This window comes from Rutilus rutilus (assembly GCF_951802725.1).
Source record: "Rutilus rutilus genome assembly, chromosome: 13".
Lineage (NCBI taxonomy): Eukaryota > Metazoa > Chordata > Actinopteri > Cypriniformes > Leuciscidae > Rutilus > Rutilus rutilus.
Window position 1 is genome coordinate 7,780,648 of NC_140218.1, and position 19,572 is coordinate 7,800,219.

The 19,572-nt window shown below is 40.4% G+C and overlaps 2 protein-coding genes across 2 annotated transcripts in view; one reads left to right on the plus strand and one right to left on the minus strand.

Moving 5' to 3' along the window:
- Positions 1–19,572, minus strand: part of LOC311302671 (uncharacterized protein) — a 382,374-nt gene that overhangs the window by 268,061 nt on the left and 94,741 nt on the right. The gene's annotated exons all lie outside the window — the stretch shown is intronic.
- On the plus strand, positions 5,869–18,362 carry LOC311302674 (uncharacterized protein). Its single transcript, XM_084428680.1, has 5 exons — positions 5,869–6,094; positions 6,204–6,586; positions 13,095–13,430; positions 13,663–13,760; positions 18,047–18,362. The coding sequence occupies exons 2-5, from the start codon at positions 6,571–6,573 to the stop codon at positions 18,083–18,085; spliced, it is 489 nt and encodes a 162-aa protein (XP_084284806.1). The 5' UTR covers positions 5,869–6,094; positions 6,204–6,570; the 3' UTR covers positions 18,086–18,362.

Below are 19,572 nucleotides of genomic sequence, written 5' to 3' on the forward strand. Positions count from 1 at the left end.
TCGCTTGCGTGAAGCGAGTGCACGTTGGTTTCGTTTTTACAGAAACCGTGAGACATGCATAACGTGGTGTTAGTGGGCACTGGGTAGTGGGCACGTTCACCATGTTTGAAGCGCAACCGATCTGAGTCGGTTTTATGTGCGCGAGCCCTGTGTGACAGGCTGTGCTTATGTGTAGGGATGGGCACTGGGCAGTGGGCATTCTTACTACACACGAAACACCATCGGCCGTGGCCGGGACACCAGAAAATACACTCTTTTGGGGATTTATCTGGGTAGCCGTGAAAACGGCATTTGTGTGAAGGCAAGCGGGTGACAGAACCGACTTGTTGGCTGCAGAAAACACTGGAACAGTCACATTTTCTGGAACTGGACGAGCGAATAGCTTTGGTGTGAGTCCGGCCGCAGCGGGACTGGAACACCGTCGTTTTCCTAGCTGTGCTAGGACGACTTCGGGGCCTCGGGCTTCACCGTGATCCTAGGTCGCGAGCCGCGTCCTGCGGGGCGGCGACCGGATGAGCGGGAGCGCGGTCTCGCGCTTCTGGCCTGGCGGCGCTGTGAAGTGGAGGCAGTGGACGGTGGCTGTGGCTGTGAGCTCTGAGCAGACGGTTTCGCACGGCCTGCTGCAGAGCTGGAGCGCTTCGGGAGGAAGTGCTTCATAGCCTGAGACGCTTTCTGTACCTCTGCGAATCTCTCCGCGAAATCCTTGACGGAGGATCCAAAGAGGCCTGTAGCGGAAAGCAGGGCGTCGAGGAACGCGGTGCGTTCAGACTCGGCCATTTCCGAGAGCGTCAGCCAGAGATGTCTCTCAGACACGGTGAGAGAAGCCATAGTCCGTCCAATGGCTTGTGCTGCGGACTTAGTAGCACGAAGAGCGAGGTCCGTGGCACTCCTTAAGTCCGGCACGCAGATCGCGTCAGGTCCTTCCTCGTCCAGCTTACGGAGGAGATCGGCCTGGAAGATCTGGAGCGTTGCCATGGTGTGCAACGCTGACGCAGCTTGCCCGGCGGCGGAGAAAGCGCGGTGGAGCAAGCTTGACGTCGTGCGGCAAGCTTTAGAGGGTAGGGCCGGCTTAGCGCGCCGTCCAGCGGAGGGCGGGCATAAGTGGGCCGCTATCGCCTCTTCAACCGGCGGCAGCGAGAGGTATCCTTTGTTCTTGGCATCGTCAACGGCGGAGAATGCCAAAGAAACAGCAGGACGCACTCTAGCAGAATAGGGGGCGCTCCAGGACTTGGCGACTTCTTCGTGTAACTCAGGAAGAAAGGGCGCCGGTCTGGACACAGGCGAAGCGCGCTCCCCAGGCAGGAAAAATCCATCCAGCCGGTTGTGAGCGGGCTGCTCAGGCGAAGACCACTCGAGGCCGAGGCTCGCCGCGGCCTGTGCGAGTACTCGCATGAGTTCCGTCTCAATGGAAGCTCTCTTGCCTGACGATGTGCAGGCAGGGGGTGCGGGGTCCTCAGAGCCCGCCCAATCCTCACTGCCTGACGCCAGGATAGAGCAGGAATCATCCTCTCCCAGCAGGGCTTCCTCATCCGCGATATCAACGGAAGCGGCGGCAGACGGCGGCCGCTGTCCGTCAGGAAGCGAAACAGAAGAAGCCGGGGAAGCAAGCGGGCGAACCGGCGAGCTTTGGCGGCTGAGGGAGGGTTCCGGGGCCCGCTGGGCACGGCGCTTTTTACGGCGCGACGGGCGGGGGAGCAGTCTCGGTGAAGACGGCTAGGCGAGTCCTCAGAGTCGCCATTGCCATCAGCTCGCAGTGAGGGCATCCGCCGTCAGCGAGCGCGAGAGCTGCATGTTCCTCACCCAGGCAGGAAACGCAGATCACGTGGCGGTCCCGTCGCTGAGTGTGGCTCTGCACGAGCCGCAGGAAGGCATCTTTAAAAAGACGCTAGCTCTTACAGAAACACAGTGTAATAAAAGAGAAGGATATAAGCGCCGGAAAGCGCAGCAGGAAGGCAGGAAGGCGGCGCGGCCAGCGACTTCAGTGACTCGTCCCGCTGAAGGTGCTCTCTCTCGACGGCGCGGCTTCTAATCCAGCTCCAGCGATGCGTGTGCTTCGCTTGAAGGATGAAAAATCAGATAATAGCTGCCTGCGAGCGATATTTATAGGCCTAGACCACGCCCATTTCGGCGGGACGTGACGCAGCGGGCGCGAAGTGCCCTGATTGGGTCTGACGTCACGCCAGGCCTCGCTCGATAGGCTGCTGCAGTTGCCGCAGAGCAGCCAATAGGCGCACGAGCTGTCTCGCCTATGTCTGCATTGCTGCTGCAACGCGTTTTGCATTATTACAAAATTAAGGATAATTTTTGGCTTCAATATCTCGCGGAAAAGGATTTTCCCCTAGCGTAAGATATCTTACGCAGTACGAGAGACCTCTCGTAAGAGAACCGGAGTAGCAGAGCGAGCTGAGTGACGCTTTTAAGAACGCGCTGTACCATTTGCATGTAGGAGTCGCACATGGCAAGTACAAACTTTGCGTACTTGATATTGAGAAAAGCCTAATGTCGGCGCTTGTCTTCTTGTGACAAACATGTCGAGATCTGCTGCATGTCATCCATTGTAGTTCTTCTTCGCGCGAAAATGACGTCGATCGAAACACCACGCCTATCAAGTAAGGGTACTGTTGGCAGTGGAAACGCTAGCCAGATCATGGTTAACAGACCCGAACCGTACCGTACTGTCCCGTACCGTACCGCTCCGCTCAGTGGAAACGAGGCATTAGTTCCGCCGTTTTATAAAAAATAAATAAACATGTAGGCCTATATACTTTAACCACAAATGCTCGTCTTGCACTAGCTGTGATGCGCCACACATTACGTAATCACGTTGAAAGGTCACTCGTCGTGACGTAGGCTAAAGTACCGACCCAGTGTTTACAAAGGTAACGTGCAAAGTCAAATGCCATTTACAAAAAATTAAATAAAAAAATTAAATGTAAAATGATTTGTCGGACGATTTTGAAGTTGGAGGAGAAAATGAGATGGAGTTTTTCACCCTACCCTACATCTTTTAACCGGAACACGCATGATCTTTCAGCGTGATTACGTAATATGTGGGGCATCGCAGAGCTAGAGCAAGACGAGCATTTGTGTTTAAAAAGTATATATATGTTAATTATTTATAAAATGTCGATGGTTTGGCAAGATAAGACTCTTATTCCTCGGCTGGGATCGTGTCGAGACTTTGCAGCTGCATCGAAACGCACATTTGGACCTTCAACCCGTTGGACCCCATTGAAGTCCATTATATGGAAATACTGTATATCAAAAACCTTAATTTCTTTTCGACTGGCGAAAGAAAGACATGAACATCTTGGATGATGTGGAGGAGAGTAAATTATCAGGAAATTTTAATTCTGAAGTGAACTAATCCTTTAAATGCATCTGTTGTTTAAAGTAATATATGTTCTATACCTTTACAGCTGCACTGTTACTCTTTCTGGCCGGCTGTACAAGCTCTGATGTTCCCACGACTGTGAAGACTGTTCAACAGGGAGCGACCGTGAACGAACCTGTTTTAAACGTTTCTGCACTGGATAAGCATGACCAGCTGATGGCGTTCCATGAAGAAGAATTAAGTGCTCAATATTTCTGCGATAATGGGATATGTAACAACAACCCAGAATTGGTGTGCCAGTTTCAAGTTTCATCAGAGTATTTGTGGCTCATCATCCCGAATGTCAACGTCAATAACTCTGGCACATACAAAGTCGTTCACAATGGATTAGAGGATGTCCTGAACTTGATGCTTACAGTTGAAGGTCAGTATGTTACAGTAATATTGTGAGTCAAAACTGATGTGAGTCATTCCTGCGCTTGTAACATGTTGGCCTTAGTTGTGTCCTTCATTTTTACATTGGGTGACGACTGAACTAAAGCTGTCCTGTTTTTGCCATCCTTTACAGAGGTTCAACAATGCTCAATCTCACCCCCGGTAACTGCAGGACCTGTAGTTCAGCTCGTTGGCCTCTTCTTGGTCATTTGTTCAATCTACTAGGTAAGTCTCATGATATTCATGTTGGGACATGTACTTAGGATTAGTCAAGGTGTCAAGTGTTTTAATTTTTTAGGCTTTTTACAATACAAAGTACAATTTATTATTACCATATTTGTAGGACAAAAGCAATGGTTTGAGATATTTCTGCATGTCACCTTTTACATTTTCAGTTTCATTAATTGTGTTAAATTGAGGAAAGCCTAAAAACAGGCTTTTAAATGACCCGGTTCGTTGTAATAACAAGCCCATCATGCTAGTGTGTGTTACATCGCTTTTCCTAGGCAATAAATGTGTAGTAAAGACTTTAAGGTATCTGTAATTGTAATTAATGTAATGTAATTGTGGTTTTGTTTTGTTTTACAGAAGTTCGGCTTTCAGAGGACAGAAACGACTTCGATATAACACTCTTACACTAAGCATTAAGTGAAATGATGCTCGTCCGGACCATTCTCATCAAGATCCACAATTACAAGATGCACAGGAAAATGAGAAATAGGATACGAGGGAAATAAGCTGGACCTTTCAAATGCTGTATTTAATCAGAAGGTTGTAGTCATGTAGCAAATAGATTTTTATAAACACACACATTCATCCATTTAAGTGGCTTTTGAAAAGAACCACATGTCTACCAAAATCTATATAGGCACGTAGTGTTTCTTTACAAAGGGATATCTCCGTTAATGTCCCGGCAGCAGAATACAGCCTTTAGTCGTTTTCATGAATCCGTGTGAACGGCGATCGTTTCAACACATTGTCATCTGCAAGCTTTATAATTCTCTCTCTCTCCTTCAGCTGCTCCCTTATACACTTACAGTATATGTATAATCATATATTTATTTTTGGCAGAAAATTTGCACTTCTATTTCATAACCTGAAATAAGCTGAATAAAATGGCTTCTCACGTTTTAGAACTTATCAAATTAAGCACACTTCATCTCATTTGATTTTCTTTTCTTTTTTTATTTTGAACATAATGCATTTAGACCAAAGATTGATCTTAAATCCATACATTATAATTTCCATGTTACAGCAAAGCATGCTATATACACAATATAATTTGAAGTTCAAACTAAATTCCCCTAAAACATTTCTTCAGACTCTAAAGTCTGGTTGGATGAACCACATTTTAAGTTCTTGTAGAATAGTTGATATGTCTCTGCAAGTCAGTTGATTTCATGTGCCAGGTTGCAATAGTGTTGCTCATTAACCGTTAGCAATCTTTAGTCTACAACAAAACTACATTCAATATAAACTACAAATCTGCCTATAAGTGCCTGAAAGCTGTATGAGGCCATTGCACAGGCGCTCTCAAATATTCTGTGGTGATATGACCCTTTTAAAGTCACATCTCCTTTTTTCTATATTATTATTAAAAACAATTGTAGTATTTTTTTTCTTTTTCACAATGAAACATTTAAAAGACTGTTACAACCTACAGTTTCATATCAAGAGAGGTGTGTCTTAAATTTGGTGCTGCTTTGTAAAACATGAGCCTTATTTTCCTATCCAAGGTGGAAACCATTAAAGTATTGAATGTATTTTTAAGTATTTGATTGTAAAAATTGTTTCTACGTCACTTTTTTCACTGCAGTACACATAATAAACTGCTTATTTATAAAACCTTTCTTTATTTGTACACTTTAACTTGCTGTGTGTATTTTATATTTTGTAATATTTTACAATCAAGGTCAGACTAGAAGAATCCTATATAATATTATGATTGATATTATAATAATGATTTATTTTGTGCATAAAGAAGAGATTAGTAGAAGTGACTCTGTGAGAATGGCGATATGCATCACTTAAAATAAGAATACACTGGTCACGTGATTCCGCACAGATTTGTGTCATCATCATCATCATCATCACACGGAAGATCGAGCTCCTCTTAGGGCTGTGAAACATCTTATGTGATCAACCAGAAAGACGACAGTGGCAATCCCCACCAGACCAGACAGAACCAGTCTGACCAGAACTTCTGCCTCACCACCACAACTCCCCACAGAGTTTTTTTCCCTTAACATTAAGTGATTCCATCCTTTTTTGCTCTACTTTATCTGGGAAATTAGTGGGAAAAGACATGCCATTAATAATATTAAAGTAAGTGATTTTGTTTAAGGTATGTTTCATGAAGCCAGAATGTTCAACTATTGAGCAAAACCTTCTTGTGTGCGTCAGATATCAGTGATTTTTGTTTGTTTGCCATAAGGTAAAAAAGCTGGGCGAGGTGATACCATACTTTCTGTCAGAGGTTGTATTATTCTTATTAACTAATTCAAAATCTGACTCATTGTTAAGCTGAGAAACCATTGTGTCTACATTAATGTCCATGTCTATATCAAATGTTGCAGATAAGAGAAGACGATGGGGCACAACAACAAACAGTTCTTCACACATCCGTATTGTGTTTGCAGGATACACGTGGAGTGTGACCTATTTTTTTCTTTTTTTTTACTGTCTGTGAGTGTGACTCATGGTCTCATGACTTCGCAGTTTAGGCAGAGCATGCAAGAGCCTCACGAGCGAGCTGTGTCTCTAATCGATTCCGGGAGCTGTTTCAACGCAATTGGGTCACTATGATATGTATTCGAGGTAAGACGTTATTACATTTCAGAATTGCACGACAAATGTGTTTCAGCCTCTTCAATTGGCATATTTCAATTCAAACTACTGTTCATTTCGTATGACGCAATATGACGACCAGGCTTTTTCCATTACTGAAAAAGACGATGACGACACCATAATAAACGCTAACTGTGACTATATCAACATGCAATATCGTTGACTAAAATGTAGTTAAAAACAAAAACACTCTTTGTTTTTGTTGAATAAAAGAGAAGACCAAACATTACAGACTGTTTTTAACAAAGCCGCTACGAGCTGTCATGCTTAGGGCAGCCAGATTTCAAGAACTTAAATCCCCCAACTAGAGCTTTTCTGTTAAAAGAACACGTGTTCAACTTTTACTCAGTGTAATAATTGCAATCTAGCAACCATGTGCTCTATGAAAGAAGCGCCGATTATTTGAAAACAGGAGTGCTGGTTGCAAACACTCACGTGCTGCATTTAAAGGCTGTGTCCTCCGGCGTGTGTAAAGGTTGCAGACGTCATCGAGGCTGTCTCATTTAAAAAAAAAGTGAATAACCGTCGGATTTCAAAGAAAGAAATAATTTACATTATTTTACACCTCACGGTGAATAACAGTCAATTTTATTACTGTTACTTTTCTTAAATAAGACATCATTGATGACGTACGCAGCCTTCAAAATCAGACGTGACGTCACATGCCATCGGATCGCAACCTCAAAACCGGAAATGAGCTCAGCTGACAGAAATCGAAAATGGAGAAAGTTACTGTTTACAAATAAATGCTTGCTCGTTTCGCATCGTGTATATATCTATGGTTTCGCATGAGCGCTGCCTTAAAATGAAGCCGAAAATTGCAGTTTTATCTTTTTTTTTAAATATCCGCGGAGATTGTGATTTCTTAAGATTACCAGATCACGGCCAGGATTTTATATAAATCATCGTTCTCGGTCATTACGTTCACCTCAGATCTGATACCCTGCAGCTGCTGTTTGCACAAGATCCCTGAGATTGAAAATAGTGGATTTTAACTACAGTACAACTGCAATTACTAATACAGATCGTAGACCTGGTTGTAAAATGATGTGTGAATAAAAAAATAATAACAAAAAAAAAGAAAAGAAATTGTGTGAGCTGATTTTTTTTCTTCTTCATATGCCAGGTGAAACACCTCCGTGAAGTTGGCACCCCATAAAACGAAATAATTTCCAAAACTATGCCATTCGTTTGTGCTGCGTTTGTGCTGATTTGTGCCGCAAAAACGAACGTTTGTGCTGGTTTGGTGTTTGAGATATTGAACATTATTTTTTGGGTTGTGTGACGTCACTCTCCACCCCATGTCCTTCAAATCGCTCCAAACCGGTGTCATTCGTTTGTGCTCGGTTTGTGCTGGTTTGTGCCGTCAAAACAAACACTGTATCTGTTTTCCTTTCGCAGATATAACAAATTTAATTCGGGAGCTGTGACGTCACTCTCCACCCCACCTCATCTGAATCGCACCAAACCGGTGTCGTTCGTTTGTGCTCGGTTTGTGCTGGTTTGTGCCGTCAAAACAAACACTGTATCTGTTTTCCTTTCGCAGATATAACAAATTTAATTCGGGAGCTGTGACGTCACTCTCCACCCCACCTCATCTGAATCGCACCAAACCGGTGTCGTTCGTTTGTGCTCGGTTTGTGCTGGTTTGTGCCGTTGAAACAAACACTGTATCTGTTTTCCTCTCGCAGATATAACAAATTTAATTCGGGAGCTGTGACGTCACTCTCCACCCCACCTCATCTGAATCGCACCAAACCGGTGTCGTTCGTTTGTGCTCGATTTGTGCTGGTTTGTGCCGTTGAAAGAAACACTGCAACTACGATCCCCTCTTAAACATAAAAAAATAAACTTTTTAAGTAGGCCTAGGCTACAGTTACATAACTGTCCACCCCATATGGTCCAAATCGTTGCAAAACTGTGCCGCTCGTTTGTGCTCGATTTGTGCCGGTTTGTGCCGTTACGATGAACATTGTATCTTTTTCCCCTCCTTAGAAATAACACATTGGATTCGGGACAGTGACGTCACTCTCCACCCCATGCCGTCCAAATCGCCAAAAACCGGTGCTTTTTGTTTGTGCTCGATTTGTGCTGTTTTGTGCCGTAGAAATAACCATCATAAATGATTTAATTCTTTAGACATCACAAAATCTTTGGAGGAGTAGTGACGTCACGCAAGCAAGCAAGCCGCGCTCTCCATCCATCTCATCTACAAACCTGTCCGGTTCGTTTGTGCTCGCACAGGGCAGCTGTCAGTTCTTTTCTTTAGATATGGGAATGTTTTATTTTAGATTTGTGCTATTGACATTTGGTCTTTATATAATCATCAATGCACTATGATATGTAATGTAGGCTACTATGATATGTAATGTACTTTCACTACTCTGGCTGTAAGCTACGTGTGACTGATGCTTAATTTTGTATTAAAATAAAATAAAATAACCAAAAAAAAAAAAATTTATATATATATATATATATATATATATAAATATAAAAATTGTGTGGTGTCTTAAGTTTTCTGAATACTTTTAACTGCTTACAGAGCCGGTTTGTGCTGTAAAAAATTTCGTTTGTGCTGCTTCGGTTTTTTAGATATTAAAATAATATTTTTTGGTCATTCTGAGGTCCAAAATTCACCCAAAATAGTCTCGTTCGTTTGTACTTCGTTTGTGCTGGTTTGTGTCGGTACAAATTTACTTTGTGCTGCGTCGGGCTTTAAATATTAGACATTAAATTATTGTTGATGACGTCACCAGTCCCCCACATGCTCCAAATTTACCCAAAATAGTCTCATTCGTTTGTGCTGGTTTGTGCCGGTACAATTTTCGTTTGTGCTGCATCGGCCTTTAAAATATTAGACACTGAATGAAAGCGAATTATAGACGGTGACTTCAGCCCCACACCTGCATCTTCGTGAACGCGCCACAGAGAAATGCACTTCATACATAGGCAGAGAGCAGTCTGTTTTCTTTCGTTTTTAATTGTTCTGTTTAAAAGTAGACATGTCTGTGATGCAAGTAGGCGCTGAGTTTCGGTTCATTTATGAGACCAGCTGCAGTTCAGTCGCCGGCGCCTCCATGTCCTGATTATTGTCTGATATAGGCCTATTTACTTCTTATTTTGCCTATTATCCTGGCAATTGGTTGATGAAACATTGCTTAAAATTAAGATACAATTAATACAAAACGAATTTCACCTTAAAGAAAGGCTTTGTGCTTTCTGTTTGAGGTATCTGTGGAAGTTTTAAAGCAGTCTTTTAGTGCCGCTTTCAGAGCGGTCACCGTAACGGAGAACTGTGCCGTCCATAACATTGTTTTTTCCTATATGCAAACACGAAAAATAAAATAAAATCAATAATTTATGTTCTGCGGAGAGCCAACGCTTCTTCGTCCGGTGGGTATATTACTTTTGGTTTGTGCAGTGTACTTCATAGAATTAGAAAAATGTAATGCACATGCAAGTCTAGACTATTTCCCTCAATATAAAACGCATGACTGCTATTTTTCTAATGTCTGGACTCCTTTATTAAGGGAGTAGCCTATGCCTATGGATATATAAACAGACGTTTCAATTGGTATTAAGTGCATTTTCTGATAATTTATATTTCAAGTTTTGACTTGCAAATGTCACATTACGCTGGAATTGCCCAATTTTAAAGAATTTATCCTCAACTATTTTTGTGGTGTAAGTCTATGTATTTTATAATGTTAACTTCAAATAATAGTAACTTGAAGATGTGGTAGCACTGGATCTAGACGGGAAGGATAACTCTGGAGTTGGAAGGGGTATGGCTGGTGACGTCATCGACCAAACATTCAATGATTAATATTTTAAAACCCGATGCAGCACAAAATAAACTTTTTACAGCACAAACCAGCACAAACGATTGCGTCTATTTTGGGTGCATTTGGAGCGTGTGGGGCTGGTGACGTCATTGTCTAATATTTTAAAGGCCGATGCAGCACAAACGAAAATTGTACCGGCACAAACCAGCACAAACGAAAGAGATTATTTTGGGTAAATTTGGAGCATGTGAGGGACTGGTGACGTCATCAACAATAATTTAATGTCTAATATTTAAAGCCCAACGCAGCACAAAGTAGGCTAAATTTGTACCGGCACAAACCAGCACAAACGAAGTACAAACGAACGAGACTATTTTGGGTGAATTTTGGACCTCAGAATGACCAAAAAATATTATTTTAATATCTAAAAAACCGAAGCAGCACAAACGAAACTTTTTACAGCACAAACCGGCTCTGTAAGCAGTTAAAAGTATTCAGAAAACTTAAGACACCACACAATTTTTATATTTATATATATATATATATATATATATATATATATATATATATATATATATAATTTTTTTTTTTTTTGGTTATTTTATTTTATTTTAATACAAAATTAAGCATCAGTCACACGTAGCTTACAGCCAGAGTAGTGAAAGTACATTACATATCATAGTAGCCTACATTACATATCATAGTGCATTGATGATTATATAAAGACCAAATGTCAATAGCACAAATCTAAAATAAAACATTCCCATATCTAAAGAAAAGAACTGACAGCTGCCCTGTGCGAGCACAAACGAACCGGACAGGTTTGTAGATGAGATGGATGGAGAGCGCGGCTTGCTTGCTTGCGTGACGTCACTACTCCTCCAAAGATTTTGTGATGTCTAAAGAATTAAATCATTTATGATGGTTATTTCTACGGCACAAAACAGCACAAATCGAGCACAAACAAAAAGCACCGGTTTTTGGCGATTTGGACGGCATGGGGTGGAGAGTGACGTCACTGTCCCGAATCCAATGTGTTATTTCTAAGGAGGGGAAAAAGATACAATGTTCATCGTAACGGCACAAACCGGCACAAATCGAGCACAAACGAGCGGCACAGTTTTGCAACGATTTGGACCATATGGGGTGGACAGTTATGTAACTGTAGCCTAGGCCTACTTAAAAAGTTTATTTTTTTATGTTTAAGAGGGGATCGTAGTTGCAGTGTTTCTTTCAACGGCACAAACCAGCACAAATCGAGCACAAACGAACGACACCGGTTTGGTGCGATTCAGATGAGGTGGGGTGGAGAGTGACGTCACAGCTCCCGAATTAAATTTGTTATATCTGCGAGAGGAAAACAGATACAGTGTTTCTTTCAACGGCACAAACCAGCACAAACCGAGCACAAACGAACGACACCGGTTTGGTGCGATTCAGATGAGGTGGGGTGGAGAGTGACGTCACAGCTCCCGAATTAAATTTGTTATATCTGCGAAAGGAAAACAGATACAGTGTTTGTTTTGACGGCACAAACCAGCACAAACCGAGCACAAACGAATGACACCGGTTTGGAGCGATTTGAAGGACATGGGGTGGAGAGTGACGTCACACAACCCAAAAAATAATGTTCAATATCTCAAACACCAAACCAGCACAAACGTTCGTTTTTGCGGCACAAATCAGCACAAACGCAGCACAAACGAATGGCATAGTTTTGGAAATTATTTCGTTTTATGGGGTGCCAACTTCACGGAGGTTTTTGACACGCTGATATGCGTTTGATGATTTCTACTTGTTTCACGTCAGACAAATGATTATATAGCCCACTAATTAAACTGAAACAGCACCTTTGTATATTTCTTGTATATATGATCATATGTAGGCTATCACTTCATAATAATTAAACCATAATAGTTAAACCATGTATTGCTTAACAGCCCATAAAACATGAGCAAAAGTTCACACCACCCTTTAGTCTTCATGCTATGACATGCACCTAATGAGAATAAATCAAAATAATGTAAACAAAAATGAAAACATGTTAATACCACAAATGTTAAAAAGCAGAACAAATCATCTATTACTTTGGCCTGATATTGATACACCCAAAATATAACCTATTACTGCCTTCTCCAATGCAGGCTTTAAGATCACAATGTTTGTTTCAAGTGACCTTGATTATTTAAAAGATTCAATGTTAATATCAATTGTTGATGCGTATATGCTAAAAAAAATAATGGTAACACTTTAGTATGGGGAACAATTCTCATTTTGAACTTGTTGCTTATTAGCTTGCATATTGGCTGTTTATTAGTACTTATAAACCACATATTAATGCCTTATTCTACATCCATTAATCCACCCAATACCTAAACTTTACAACAATATGTTTATTCCCATGGTATGCGCAATTCCACATACAGTGATTTGACTGATTTCAGTTGTAGAAATTCAGGGACACTTTTCGCCACCCTAAGAATTGGTCATTGATTTTTTTAAAGGCAAAAAAAAAATTTCTACAGTACAGAAATAGGCAATATAGAAAATAAATGATGAAATCAGATCAATTAAATAAAATGTATAAAATAATAGAAAGGGTTAAGTATAAGGAAGCTCAAAAAGAAGTTGTGAATAAGAATGAATTAAATGCATATGATGTTTAAAGTAATATATGTTCTACACCTTTTCAGCTGCACTGTTACTTGCACTGGCCGGCTGTACAAGCTCTGATGTTCCCACGACTGAGAAGACCGTTCAACAGGGAGCGACTGTGAACGAACCCGTTTTAAACGTTTCTGCACTGGATAAGCATGACCAGCTGATGGCGTTCCATGGAGGAGAATTAAGTGCTGAATATTTCTGCGATAACGGGACATGTCACAACCTCCCAAAACTGGTGTGCCAGTTTCAAATATACTCAGAGTGTTTGTCTCTCATCATCCCGAATGTCAACGTCAGTAACTCTGGCACATACACAGTCGTTCTCAATGGACATACGTATGTCCGGACCTTGATTCTTAAAGTTGGTCAGTATGTTACAGTAATATTGTTATTCCTGCACTTGTAACATGTTGGCCTTAGTTGTGTCCTTCATTTTTACATTAGGTGACGACTGAACTAAAGGTGTCAAGAATAAATGCTACTGTCCTCACTGCAAACAAAAATGCTGTATGACTATTCTGAGCTATTGAGGTATATCTGATGTCCTGTGTGAACTACTTAAGTTGTGTTTTTTCCTGTTTTTGCCATTCTTTACAGAGGTTCCACAACAGTCCATCTTAACTTGGTTACTCCCTGTAATTGCAGTATTTATACTAGCAGCTGTCCTCTTGTTGGTCATTCGTTTAAACAACAAGGTAAGTCTCATAATATTTATATTGGGACATGTAATTAGGATAAAAAAAAAAAGATGTGTGTGTATATACAGTGCTATGCATAAGTTAATACACCCATGCTAAAGTTGACTAAAAAGAGGAATAAAAAATCATATTTTGGAAATTGAACTTAATGCCTTAATTTAAAAAATGAGGAAAAATCCAACCTTTAAGGACACCAATTTTCTTTGTGAATGAATAATGTATCGTAAATAAATAAATGTTCTTCCTTAAAATACATGGTGCATAAGTGTGTACACCCCTATGTCAAATTCCCATAGAGGCAGGCAGATTTTTATTTTTAAGTATTTTTTTTTTTTTTTAATTTTAGGATACTATGTATCCTGATAAAGTTCCCTTGGCCTTTGGAATTAAAATAGCCCCACATCATCACATAGACTTCACCATACCTAGAGATTGGCATGGTTAGCCTAAAAGCTAGTTTGATTTGCATTGAGAGATGATCTTATGGAAAGTACCCCATGCCAATCTCTAGGTATGGTGAAGGCTATGTGATGATGTGGGGCTATTTTAATTCCAAAGGCCAAGGGAACTTTATCAGGATGCATAGTATCCTAAAAAAAAAAAAAAAAAAAAATCTGCCTGCCTCTATGGGAATTTAACATAGGGGTGTACAAACTTATGCACCCTGTATTTTAAGGAAGAACATTTATTTATTTACGATACATTATTCATTCACAAAGAAAATTGGTGTCCTTATAGGTTGGATTTTTCCTAATTTTTTAAATTAAAGGAGTCATAATGTAGAAATTTCACTTTTCCACGAGAATCAATGTATGTTATGATTGCATAATGATTGTACACTGGCCGGGAAGCCGATATTTAAAAGTGAAGCGTTTGTTTACCTCAGGGTTTGTAAAATAGGCCACGTGCACGCGCACGAAAAAACGAGATTTTGATTTCTTCCCCCTCTTGACGTCAAGACGGGGGAGGATATACCAAATATGGACACCGCAAACCTATGCCGCGGGAAGCCCGCCCCTCTCCCCCTCTCCCCCTCAGATTCAGTTTAGTCGACTCGAGAAAGATGGAGAAACCGAGTGTAGCCTACACTTGAGATGCTCTGTGGGTGACTGCCACAAACAACATGCAAATGTGTTTTATCTACCAAAAACGGACGAAACTATCAGGGAACAGTGGAGGAAATTCATTTTTAATGACGCTGTCCCAACAACTCTTTCAAGTGGCGTATCGTTAGGTGTGTGTGCTAAACATTTTACACCGGAATCTTTTACAAATTTGGGGCAATATCAGGCGAACTTGGCCTCGAAGCTCCGTTTGGGAAAAGGTGCCATCCCAACCATCAGGGACTTGCCAGAAATTGAAAAGGTAAGACTGTGTTTTTATTGCTCTACTGTGGTTAACAAATAGCAGCTAACTGCTAATGCGGCTATTGTATGTAACGTTACCTTCGAGGTAAACACGGGGAATGGACTCTACGAATGCTAGCCACATCTTTCCACTTTGTTTTACACTAGCAGCTACAGTAGTGACGGTACAGGAGTCCACGCTCAGTGGCTAAAACTGTTTAAATGCAAGTATAACATCATGTTGCATGTCTAAAGAAGAAACATATTGAATGTCTAAATAACCACAACGTGAAACAAGGCAAAAACACCACATGATAGTAAAAATCTCAAAACCACTGTAAGCTGATTAAAAAAAAAACTACATCTCCGTTAATGTAATCTACATTAAATAAAAGGTAAATTTATGTGGGAGAAAATAGCAACACACGTTTTTGCTCGAACTGATGTTAATGTATGTCTCAGTCAAAATGATTGTCTTTACCATTCAGAGACATCTTGATGTAGACGTGCATCCAACAACTCTACATCTTCCCTTTCCAGCTCTGGTTCAGAGTCCGGCTCAAACATGTACGGTTGAATCCCATATGTCGCGGCCGGGTCGGGTTCATTGACAACTTGCGCCATGTCAGTTTGTAATGATGCTCAACCCCCCTCCTTCCTGCAACCAATCAACGCGCCCCTCATTTGCATTATTATAATGACCGTCCACGACAGCCAAAACATCGCATCAGATCTCGCGAGACAATAATGCCTTTAGAAATAAGGGTCTGAGGGGCTCTGTGTTGATTTTTTTTCCACTTTTCTTTTTTAGAAGTGCCTGAAAGACTATAATAGAGCATTGGGTACCAAAGTTAAAACAACATTATGACTCCTTTAAGGCATTAAGTTCAATTTCCAAAATATGATTTTTTATTCAACTTTAGCATGGGTGTATTCACTTATGCATAGCACTGTATATATATATAATTTTTTTTTTTTTTTTTTTTGGATTGACAAAAAAGTCAATCAAAATCACCCATGAAAGAACTTTAATAAAGTAATGAATGTTTCATTAATTCTGTGTTAAAGTCCCTCTGAAGTCAATAATTTTATCCCTTAAAACTCATCTTTGATCACCAAAATGACATTTAAATTTAATTGATATTTAAATGTTTTTTTCCTGTGAAAACAATTCTTCATGTCTTAAAGCCACACCGTGTAACTTTTCAACCTTCATAATATATTTCCAAGACCCTTGTGATGGTACATCGACTTACAATAGGTTGAATGACACATCTGCCATAGCCTGACGGGGTCTGTATCGCTTTTACTGGCACTATGTAACTTCGGGGTTCGGGTAGTAACCAGAGCACAAAAAGAACTACAAAATTCGACTGCTTTACGTCACTTCCCCCACCACTTCCTCAAATTTGGACGTGAGCGTTTATATACTGTCAATGGACGTGAGAGGCCAACCAGCGTTTGTTTTCGGCTTTCGTGCATATGTTTTTGTCATGGGGCTGTTGTGTTTAGACCTGGCCACTTTTTCTGATCGGATAGCTATCTGATCGTGAAAAGACCAGGTGTAAATGCCCTCCGAAACGCATTCAAGACGGATTTGAATCTGATCGCTCAAACCACTTCAGGAGGAGGTCTGAGACACATTCCAGACGAAACTGGACAAGTGTAAATGCATCTGGTTGTTGAAACCACATATGTAAATTGTACTCCTCCCAAAAATGCTAAAAAATAAATAATAAAAAAACGTGTGAGAGCGTGTTATAGGCTATATGTTATTGCCAGATATGACGATGCTACTGGAACACGCGCGTCACCGCAGATGAGAAGCTGAGCATCTATTCATCAAGCCAACGTGCAAACTATCGCAAATCAAAGTGAAAGTAAGTCGCAGATGCTTAACACATCATCATCATCATCATTAAAAGTAAAGAAACGAAATGATCTTACCAGGGCTGTTACCACTCTATCTTATTGCGGTCTTTGATTTTGAAATTTTAGCTGATGATCAATAAAATGCAGCTCATATCTGTTGCTTTCGGTGACGTGAACTCCATTAAATCTGCATATAGCGCGGGAATTGAAGATCGGATTTAAATCCGTTTCGCAAAAACACATTTATGTGACTAGGTGTAAATAGAATCGTATATTTATGACAGTGCAAGTATTCCACAGCGACTCTAGGGGTTGCTGTTTGACAAAAACACAATTTCTCCACAGTGTGCCTTTAAAATATCTTGAATGTAACTCGACACCCTTGCCTCATTTAGAGGTGGTTCTATGAATATGCAAATGAGCCCCGCCTCCACTCACTCACTCAGCTCAGAGATCCACTGGTTGACGATCACACGTTGATCTGATTGGTTACAAGCTGGTTTGTGACGTCAGAAACACCAGCGATTTCAAAGCGTGTTTTTGAGACTGTCTTTGGTTCACTGCAGTTTTAAGGAGGAAATACTCAGCAATGCTGTCGACTTATGAATTTACACATGGATTATCTTAAAGCGTATTAAAAACACCACATAGACACATAAACAACATTAAAATCTGGATTTACACCACAGGGGGACTTTAGCTTAATGAGGAAAAAATTAATCAGAAAAGCCTATAATAGGATATAAAATAAAATAAAACCTATAAGTTTGTTTTAACAACTTGCCCAATATAGTGTGACATCATGCTCAGTGTGTGTGTTACATTGCTTTTCCCGGGCAATAAATGTGTAGTAAAGACTTTAAGGTATCTAGATATAAATTTAAAAATTCTGGACCCACTAAAAAAAAACTACCTTGCAAACTATTCACAGGAGTAAAAAGTGTGAGAACTGTAAATACCATATTTTATTTATAGAAACCAATTTAACATTTAATTTAGCATCAACACATTTACAATTCACTATAGTTTTACATTCTGTAATTGTGGTTTTGTTTTGTTTTTCAGAAGTTCTGCTTTCAGAGGACAGAAACGGCTCCGATATAACACTCTTACATTGAGGATTAAGTGAAACGATGCTCGTCCGGACCATTCTCATCAAGGTCCACAATTCATACCTGTCAACCATCCCGTTTTTCCCGGGATTCTCTCGTATTTTACCTTGCTATCCCGCTATCATCCCGTTTAAATATTTTGCTGTATTTCTTAAGCGGAAGTCCCGCCCTGGAGCATTTCATTGGTTAGGGTCACAATGACGGGTAGGTTTAGGGATCAAATTTTCCTTATTTTCTAATCCCAATGTTGACAGGTACGCCACAATTACAAGATGCACAGGAAAAAGAGAAATAGGATACAAGGGAAATAAGCTGGATCTTTCAAATGCTGTATTTCATCAGTAGGTTGTAGTCATGTTGCAAATAGATTTTTATAAATACACACACATTTATCCAGTTTAAAGGGATACTTCACCGATTAGCATTAAGCTTTTTATCAGTATAGAAACCCGGTAGTATTTTATAAATGGCCGTGCTTCCCCCCCTCATGTCCCCCTGAGACGAGAGATCTCTGTATTGTATAGCTCGTCATCTGAGGCCCCACATCATCTCATACCCTTCACCACACCTAGAGATTGGCATGGTTTTATTTCAGTTAGCCTAATAGCTGGTTTGATTTGCAGTGAGAGATGGTCTTATGGAAAGTACTCCATGCCAATCTCTACGTATAGTGAAGGGTGTGTGATGATGTGGGGCTATTTTAATTCCAGAGGCCAAGGGAACTTCATCAGGATGCATGGGATCCTGGATCCATGAAGTAACTGGCCTTTAAAAATAAAAATCTGCCTGCCTCTATATTAACATAGTTTATTTATGAACATAGGGGTGTCCTGACTTATGCACCCTGTATTGTAAGGAAGAACTTTATTTATTTATTTATGATACATTATTAATTCACTAAGAAAATTGGTGTCCTTAAAGGTTGGAGTTTTCCTCATTTTTTAAAAAAATTAAGGGTTAGGGCATTAAGATCAATTTCCAAAAGATGATTTTTTTTTTATTCCTCTTTTTAGTCAACTTTAGCATTGTTGACTTATGCTAAGCACTGCATGTATTATAATATATTTATTTTTTGCGAGAAATGTGCACTTTTGTTTCTTAAGCTTCCATGACACTTTTTAGAATGTAACAAATGTAGCGTCCTTCATCTCATCTCATTTGATTTTCTTTTTTTTATTTGGAACAATGCATTTAAACCAAATGTTACAGCATAGCCTACTATATACACATTCTCATTTGAAGTTCAAACAAAATTCTCCTAAAACATTTCTTCAGAATTTGAAGTCCTTGTAGAATAGTTGATATGTCTCTGCAAGTCAGTTTATTTCATGTGCCAAGCTGCAATAATGCTGATCATTAACCGTTAGCAATCTTTAGTCTACAACAAAACTACATTCAATATAAACTACAAATCTGCCTATAAGTGCCTGAAAGTTGTATGAGGCCATTGCACAGGTGCTCTCAAATACTTCATAGTGA